This window comes from Gekko japonicus, unplaced genomic scaffold (genome assembly GCF_001447785.1).
Source record: "Gekko japonicus isolate JY-2015 unplaced genomic scaffold, Gekko_japonicus_V1.1 scaffold299, whole genome shotgun sequence".
Classification (NCBI taxonomy): domain Eukaryota; kingdom Metazoa; phylum Chordata; class Lepidosauria; order Squamata; family Gekkonidae; genus Gekko; species Gekko japonicus.
Genome location: NW_015170896.1, coordinates 1033791 through 1042466, shown reverse-complemented (window position 1 = coordinate 1042466; position 8676 = coordinate 1033791). Strand labels below are relative to the sequence as shown.

The window sequence follows — 8676 nt, the reverse complement described above, 5'->3', positions numbered from 1 at the left end:
AGAAATCCATTCACCTGGAGAAGATTGCCACTTTGGCAGGTGGACTCTAATTGTAGTATACCCTGCTGAAGTCCCTCCCCTTCCCAAATCCCGCTCCATCCCCAAAATCTCCAGGTGTTTCCCAACCCGGAGCTGACAACCCTAGCCCAGTGGCACCTTTAAGACCAACAAAGTTTTATTGAATGTATGAGCTTTCATGTGCACACATACTTCCTCAGATATAAACAGGGCTATTTTTTATACCCCACCTTCCTTTCCAGTGGGGACCCAAAGCAGTTAGGTAGGTTAGGCTAAGAGAGAGAGAGTGACTGGCCCCAAGGTCACCCAGCAAGCTTCATTGCAGAGTATGGATTCAAACCTGGGTGTTCCAGATCCTAGTGCAAAAATTACCACTCCACCGTGTCAGCTGGCCAATCATGTTCCTTTTCCACCTTTTCTGTCTTCTCCTGACCATTGTATCCCCCACACTGCTTCTGCTACTGCAAAGTCATCCTTGCAAGATGTCTCAATTTCATTGAAGCTTAAATATGCAGTTTACAATAAATAATTCTTTTTGGAGCACCAAGCCACACTCCTGGGGTTTGGCTATCCTTCCAGAAACCCCCATGGATGCAACCCTCCCCCAAACACACGCCCCATGACTGACCTGTATCATGCAGGAAACCAGAGGCCACAACGGACTCAGGCTTTTCTCCTTCAAAGACCATGCAGGCGAACTGGACACAATAGAGGCCGATATCCAGCAGGCCACCTCCTCCCAGCTCTTTCTCTGTAGTCCTGGGGACTGTTATCAGAGGCAAGCCAAAATCAGCGTGAACCATCACCACGTCCCCAATGGTCCTTTGCCTCAGCAGGGAGCGAAGCTTCTCTGAAACAGGGAAAAAACGGCTCCAAAAGGCCTACAATAGGAGAAGTAAGTTATCCAAGAAGTTGCATCTGGATTTACATGTCTTTGGAGGCAGAAATTCATACCATATTTGACCATATGAACCTCATTTGTACCAAGCCATTGATGGTCATTAGAGTGTCAGAGAAGGATTTGAGGAGTCTCGAGTTCCAGTTCTCTGCTGCCGAGGCAGGCTCACTGGGTGCTCTTGGGCTAGCAGCACTACCTTATAGGATGGTTGTTGTGTGGATTTTCATTCTTTGTTCATTCGTTCAGTTTGTAGCCTGCCTTACCCTACAAGCGGGCTCAGGGTGGATTACAAAATTCAGTAAAACAATAACTGGATGTTATGATCTGAGCTGTGCCACCAGAGGCCTACTAGGCCCAAGGAGTCTGGCTACCAGTAGGGGAGGCTGGGCCTACAAACCCCAGAAGGCCTTGGGGAGTTTTGGTGCCGATTTTGACCAATAGAGAAGAAGACGGCTGGGGAATAAAAGAACTGGTGCAAGAGAAAAAGCTGTTCTTCTTCCCAGGGAACGGCCGGGATAGAGGCTGCTGTGGGGAAGAAACCCTCATCCTGAGGGAAGGGTGAGTAGTCTAAGGCCACTTGAGATAGTGAGCTAGGGACAGTATATATTTAGACGTGTTAGGGCATTTGATTGCATTTCACCCACTTACTGTTATTATTCTGCACCTTGTTTGTTTGACCTCCTATAAAATAAACTGTTTATATTGTTCACTCTGCCTGGTCGTCACGCTCATTTTGGCTAAAAGGGAGGTCTAAAGGCCTGGGAGGGTGCTCTGGGCCTTCTCAAAGGAGCCTGGAACCAGAGTGGTGGCAGCGTCAGGTGACACCCCACCTGAGCCGTGACACTGATCATTCAGCAATAAATAATAAAACACCAAAAGAACAGTTGCAGTCAAAATTCCTGATGGCAGCTTAATGATTTCTAATGACAGTGCCTGCTGCACTAATGCTAGGAAAGGCACATTTCTCTTACAGAGACCCAAGTCAGCTGGTGCTGGTGCCAAGTTGGTAAAGGCAGTGCCCTAAAGCAGGAAGGCAAAGTGGGCAGATTAAGTGAGCGAGGCAGGGAAGGCCAGTGTTGTTTGGACATCCGCCACCTCAGCCAAAGGCCTGGCGGAACAGCTCCATTTTGCAGGCCCTGTGGATTTGTAATAAATCCCACATGGAAGAACAATGCTTGCTGTAAACCATTTTGGATTCCCACTAAGGAGATTAGAAGAGTACAATACACATATGAATAAATGTTTCCTGGGTGGCCACTAAGTGCAGAGAGGAGATCTTCTAGAGGCCTTGCCAGGTAGTCCCAGCTTTGAACGTTAGGAGGTACTACAGCCTCTTACGTTACCTCCATGAGGAACACTCCCTTTTCTCGGGCTGCCTGCACCATCGCCTTGACTTCTGCAGAGTTCATGCCCAAGGGCTTCTCACAGAGCACATTCTTCCCAGCCTGGATGAAGAGGAGGGTGGATGGGAGATGATACGGATGGATCACCCCCACGTACACCACGTCTGTAGAAGAGAAGGCATCCAAGAGGAGTGCAGAGTTAGGAAAAGAAAATGCCTAATTCAGAAGAAGGGTTCAGAATGGGGAGGGGGGGAATAGCCCCATCCTCTATGCATTCACACCTACTCTACAAGCTTTCCGCTTTTCTTCTACTACCTCTCCTCCAATACTTCTGGTGTTGTGGTACCAGGCAAGATTCCCCTTCCTAAGGTATGTTTTTTTTTAAAAAAAATTAAAATTAGTTGTGTGCTGCTTTTCCTGCCTATTAGGGCCCTCAGGGCAGCAGACAATTTAAAATACATTAAACTCAACTTTTAAAAACAATACATATATATTTAAACCCCTTATATCCACACAACAAGGCTTAAAGGTAGGTCAGGCTGAGAAAGGGCAACAAGCTGGGACCCCTGATTAAAAGGACCTCTAGTAGCAGGCCTGGAAATGACCCCTGTCTACGGAGTTAAAAAGCTGCCCTGTTTAGTGAGCGTGAAATTAAATGGCATTTTCTGCATGCCCACCCTGCAACACAGCCATCTATGTTCACTTGTCAAGCCCCCCCCCCGCCCCGGTGTTTAGACGAAAGTTGCTCACCGACATCTGGATCCTGAGCCAGTTCTGCATAAGACCCATAGGCCTTGGGGATGTTGTATGTCTGGGCATATTTCTGTGCCCGGCTGAGTTCACGAGAAGCGATGGCCACCACCTTGGGACACAGAATTAACCTGGGTGGGATTCCACCTTCATCTACCACTGTAATCTTAGGGCAAAAGAAAGGGGCCTCTTCTCAAGGGTCATGGGGTGTCTCTCACCCACCACCCACCCCTGTTGTGCCTAACATTACCGCAGAAGTTGTACTTCCAGTTTTTCTGCTGTTGCCCTTGAAAGACCATGCCTTTCCCAGAAGATCTAGCATTCCCGTTTCAGGATTCAGCCCCCCCCCCACCAAACACTTTGGATTCTAGTTAGACCAACCAGCCCTCCTCTGCTCCCCGAGAACCCAGGGGTCCCAGTTCCCTACCGTGAGCACTAGTTTGAGCTGCTAAAAGTAGTCCAGAACTCATCTGAAGTAAGAGAGATTCCCACTTAGTCCTGACTCCTGTATGGGTGCCCGTCTCTTCCCCACCACCCACTCTCTCCATCCTACCTTATGATCCTCGGGTGGCAGAGTCTTCAGGGCCACTAGGAAATCGTGGCTGATCTTCCCGGCAGAGCAGATCCCCCAGCGCAAGGGCCCCATCACAGAAGAGAATAGAAAACACTGCCACCTACTCGAAAAATCACAGCTAGACAGAAACGGCAGTCTTTTCTATGAACTTTGAACTTGGGCATCAAACTTTCCATAGAGGAAGAGAACCGGCAGAGGGCAGTAAAACCTTAGGAGTGGAATTGGGACACCAATGTGTGACTCCATGGCCTGAACAAGGGAATACAGAGCTTCCTCCATAGCCCCGTTTTTCAGCTGCAAAGGACTGGGGGCTCAAGCCTTCTTCCTCCCCACTCTTCACATGCTCTGAAGTGGGTTTTGGTATTCCAGTACTCAGTTCCATAGTCAAGTCCCCCAGATCTGGCAGCTTCCGTAGGGAGACAGAAAACCGGGATGATGAGCAAATGGGAGAAACTGGGCAGAAGGGTACAGTCAATATGGACTTTGTTTCAAAAGTAAAGTCCAGAATTAAATGAATAGGTGGTGATTGAATAGCAATGTTCTGAGAATGCTGTTAACCCAGGGATTGTTTGAACTTCTTCGCTCATGAACACATGAGGCTACTGAGTCACACCATCTGTCTACAAGGGTCAGTAGCCTGACTGGTAGCAGTTCTCCAGGGGCCCGGGGTGTGGAGTCTTTCATGTAACCTACAACTTGGCCCCTTTAACTGGAGATACCAGTGATTAAACTGGGACTTTCTGCATGCCAAGCTGTAGCACTGAGCCACAGCTCATTTGCTGAAGTTTCGGAAGAAGGCTGAGAAGGATGAAGCCCTGAGGAAACTGTACTCCGGGCTCAAGGCTTTTCTGCGTTTAGGACTGTGTTGTTTTAAATCCCTTCAGAGTGCTGGGAGAGTTTTACGGATATCGTGGACTACCAAAAAAGCAAATAAGTGGGTTCCAGATCAAATCAAGCCTGAACTCTCTCCTTAGGAGCTAAAATGACTAAAGTGACGAGACTACAGTACTTTGGTCATGTCGTAAGAAGACAAGCGCCACTAGACAAGACAGTAATGCTAGGAAAAGTCAAGGCAGCAGGAAAAGAGGAAAACCCAACATGTGCTGGATTGATTCTATAAGGGAAGCCACAACCCTCAGTTTGCAAGACCTGAGGCAAGGCTGTTAATGATACGACGTTTTACAGGTCATTTTTTATTATTATTATAAACTCTCCTAAAAAGGAGAGAACTTTATTGCTTTTTATATTAGAAAGGGGGGAGGGTATATAGCGGGGTAAAGAAAAGGTCGAATGATGTTTCCATTAGTTTGTTAGTCTGTTAAGGTTAGTAAAAAAAAAATCTTCTTTGGCTTCATTGTGGTGTTACAGAAAAAAAAAAAGAATGTTAAAAATAAGGAATTAGTAGTGTCCCACTGTTAAACTGTTAATAAAAAGCTTTTCAGACGCTCTGCGAATTAATTCTTCCATCTTCGGGCTGATTTCTTCTCCCAGGCGACAGGGGAGGTCCTCCTCTGCGCTCCTCTCCGTTTCACAGCTTCTCTTCCGGGTCATCGCTTTCCAGTCACAGCATGCAATTGTCACTTTGCATCTTCCGATTCGCCTTCCGATAAGACGTTTTACAGGTCATTAATTGATAGGGTTGTCATAGGTTGGAAGCAGCTTGACAGCACTTAAAACATACACATACACACACAGAGGGTCTTCTTTTGTTGCCTGGCGAGCATGTAATGTGGTTTCTAAAATGGAGAGCCTGTAATGCAGTACATGGGCTTTGGCTCAGTGGCAGAGCCTCTTCTTGGCATGTAGAAGGCCCCAGGTTCAATCCCTGGCATCTACTGCTACAAGGATCAGGTGGTAGGTGACATGGAAGATCTCTGTCTGAGACCCTGGACAGCAGCTAACATTTGATGAAGGCTCTGATTCACTAAAGCAGCTTCATGTGTTCTCTTTATCTTTGAATCATCAACAACCGTCCCCGTTCATGAGAATGGGTGACAAGAGTTTATGATGAAGTTTTGGTAGAGTATATACTGTCTGCCCAGACAAGTCTCTTCTTAAGACACTTTTACAAAAATATCAGATGCACTTCTAAGGCAAATTTAGTCTCTCCCTTTCACTAAATATTCAACTGGACACACAAAACACAGGTGAAAGCAAAATGACATATTTTCTTCAAACAGAAAAAAAATAGGTTTTCAACAGAGGGTTATGTGTGGGAAGTTTCAGCTTTGGAAAAAATGACTCACAACTGGGACACAGCATTATAACCTTTCCCCCCAAGAGACTGAATACTTTGAAACTGGGCCCAACTCCAGTAAATAAACACTGAGGAGAGAGTCTTGCTTCCTTTCCTCAGAAAGTTTTCCTCAGGCTAGGAGGTTTAATGGATCTGGTTAACAAAACGCAGGTTCCCTCAGGGGTGCAAGTTTACCCTTTCACTTCACACTCCCTGGCTCCCAGAAACTGCCTAGATAGATTTGGTGCTTCTGGCTGTTAACCAGAATACTTATTTATCACCTGAAAATAAGCCTTCTTCCTGAAGCCTGCCCACACTACCTAAAAAGCAAATAAATAAATTAAAAAAATCCTGGCTAGTCTGATGCTGTTAAGCAGAGCCTCCAAGCCCCTATCTGAAAAGTGTCTTCCTCCCCCTTTTAAACTGAGGCTTGCTCACCCTGTTGAACTTCTGGCTTCAAAACAATTTAGGATCTCCTGGCTATACCTGGATTATTACAATGGACAATCTTGAACTCTTGGATGTTATCCTGAATTGGTAAATATGAATTACTGTTTAGTTAAGGCAAACTGCCCTAGCCATTCTTGTTTTGAAATCCTTCTAGTCTATGCTAAGTTCTGTACTGAATAAACTTATCCTAGTTTCTAACTTGTCTTTGATGTTGTAACTGAATTCTAAGCCTAGATCTTGCAGCCTGAACGCTGACCACACCCACTACCATTGAGCAGTAAGTGTGCATCTCTAGGAGGTGCTAGTGTGTTCTGTCCCAGAGGCTAACCTAAAGGTTTGGAATGCCTCCCTTGGGGAAAAGCTGGGACTAGTTAAAAAGGGATTCTGGTGGCATATTGCTCTGAAATCCAGAGAGGATAGCATACCTTTCTGGGTTGTTGTGTAATGTATTGTAAAAGTATAGGCTTCCCCTCATTTCTGGACAGGCATGAGGGCAGGAACCTATACAGATGGAATTGGTGAACTTTCTTTTGGAATTCTGAACTTTGTTCTTTTCTGTGTTTTATCCTATAAAAGAAGAACTTGAGTGACTGTTGTCTCTCCCAGATAGCCTTGGAGGGGAGGGGGCCTGTACTAGAAGCTTCTCTAACATTTACCTTCGATGCATGATTGAAACCACACATTTTTCCAAGTACCAGTCCCTGGTTTGTAAAATGAGCACATCTTAACTCTTTCTAACAGCTGGAGACCCAGCTGAGCTCTGAGCAGGAGCAGGAGACAGAGCTGCTAGAGGGGTGAGTCCCCTATCTGAAAAGTGTCTTCCTCCCCCTTTTAAACTGAGGCTTGCTCACCCTGTTGAACTTCTGGCTTCAAAACAATTTAGGATCTCCTGGCTATACCTGGATTATTACAATGGACAATCTTGAACTCTTGGATGTTATCCTGAATTGGTAAATATGAATTACTGTTTAGTTAAGGCAAACTGCCCTAGCCATTCTTGTTTTGAAATCCTTCTAGTCTATGCTAAGTTCTGTACTGAATAAACTTATCCTAGTTTCTAACTTGTCTTTGATGTTGTAACTGAATTCTAAGCCTAGATCTTGCAGCCTGAACGCTGACCACACCCACTACCATTGAGCAGTAAGTGTGCATCTCTAGGAGGTGCTAGTGTGTTCTGTCCCAGAGGCTAACCTAAAGGTTTGGAATGCCTCCCTTGGGGAAAAGCTGGGACTAGTTAAAAAGGGATTCTGGTGGCATATTGCTCTGAAATCCAGAGAGGATAGCATACCTTTCTGGGTTGTTGTGTAATGTATTGTAAAAGTATAGGCTTCCCCTCATTTCTGGACAGGCATGAGGGCAGGAACCTATACAGATGGAATTGGTGAACTTTCTTTTGGAATTCTGAACTTTGTTCTTTTCTGTGTTTTATCCTATAAAAGAAGAACTTGAGTGACTGTTGTCTCTCCCAGATAGCCTTGGAGGGGAGGGGCCTGTACTAGAATGTGCAAAGCTTCTCTAACATTTACCTTCGATGCATGATTGAAACCACACATTTTTCCAAGCTCATACCGAAAAATGTATGACACAGTCAACGTATCAACACAGTCCCTGGTTTCTAAAGTGAGCACATCTTAGCTCTTTCTAACAAACAGATGGACACACATACATGAAGGATATAGGTGTGTTCACTGTAACGTGTGAAATGGGCTTGTGTTTCCCTCCCACAGACAGTGGGGTTCCCAGGCAAGATTCAAGCCATTAGCAAACTTCTTAATGGGGGGTAGGGGGAAAACATGAGAAGTGTCCAGTAAATTCATTCCATAACAGACCCAATCCTCATTTCTCAGCCCTCCCCTACTGAAACTTGGTTTGTTTTTTCAAAATCTCCCAGGCTCCTGTGGGTACCTGGAAAACTTTCGAGAGGTCCCGGTCTCTCATATTCTGATAGACAGGCGAGTTTCTCTCATTCCACTGACATTCCTGAGTGTTGCAGAGGACTCTAGGAAGAGGCATCTTTAAAAGCTTTCTGGGAGCCCAGGCCAACATGAGAGGAGAAAGGCGACAGATACACACTATTGATGCTGAGCTTCTCAGCTTCCCGTGCAAAGTAACAATGAAGTTCGCTCGGCTTGGCAGGCCCCTTCCCACCCACAGGGCCTCAATGTGCCCCCCCCCTTTAAGGATCCTGCAAGTTTGTCCGTATACTGGCAGACCTCAGTTTGCCATTATAACTAAACTAAGCTTATACATTCCACACTCCTTGAAAATTCATGGAATCCTGCAGATCGATGTCGACACCATCTCTTTTATTGGCATAGCTTCCCCCCCCCCTTCCCCCTGCAGATGCAGGGCTTCGAAAAACATGCAAAAGATGAGTTAGGGTCGGTCCTGTGGATATGACACCCCC

The 8676-nt window shown here is 45.9% G+C and overlaps 1 protein-coding gene across 1 annotated transcript in view; it reads right to left on the bottom strand.

The window, feature by feature from the left end:
* Positions 1 to 3885, bottom strand: part of LOC107116584 (trans-1,2-dihydrobenzene-1,2-diol dehydrogenase-like) — a 5206-nt gene extending 1321 nt beyond the window's left edge. The window contains exons 1-4 of the mRNA XM_015418523.1: positions 3563 to 3885; positions 3010 to 3121; positions 2260 to 2423; positions 633 to 899 (exon numbers count right to left, since the gene is read on the bottom strand). Of these exons, the coding sequence (XP_015274009.1) occupies positions 633 to 899; positions 2260 to 2423; positions 3010 to 3121; positions 3563 to 3655 (636 nt within the window). The 5' untranslated portion in view covers positions 3656 to 3885. The remainder of the gene's footprint in view (positions 1 to 632; positions 900 to 2259; positions 2424 to 3009; positions 3122 to 3562) is intronic.
* Between the last annotated feature and the right edge of the window lie 4791 nt (positions 3886 to 8676).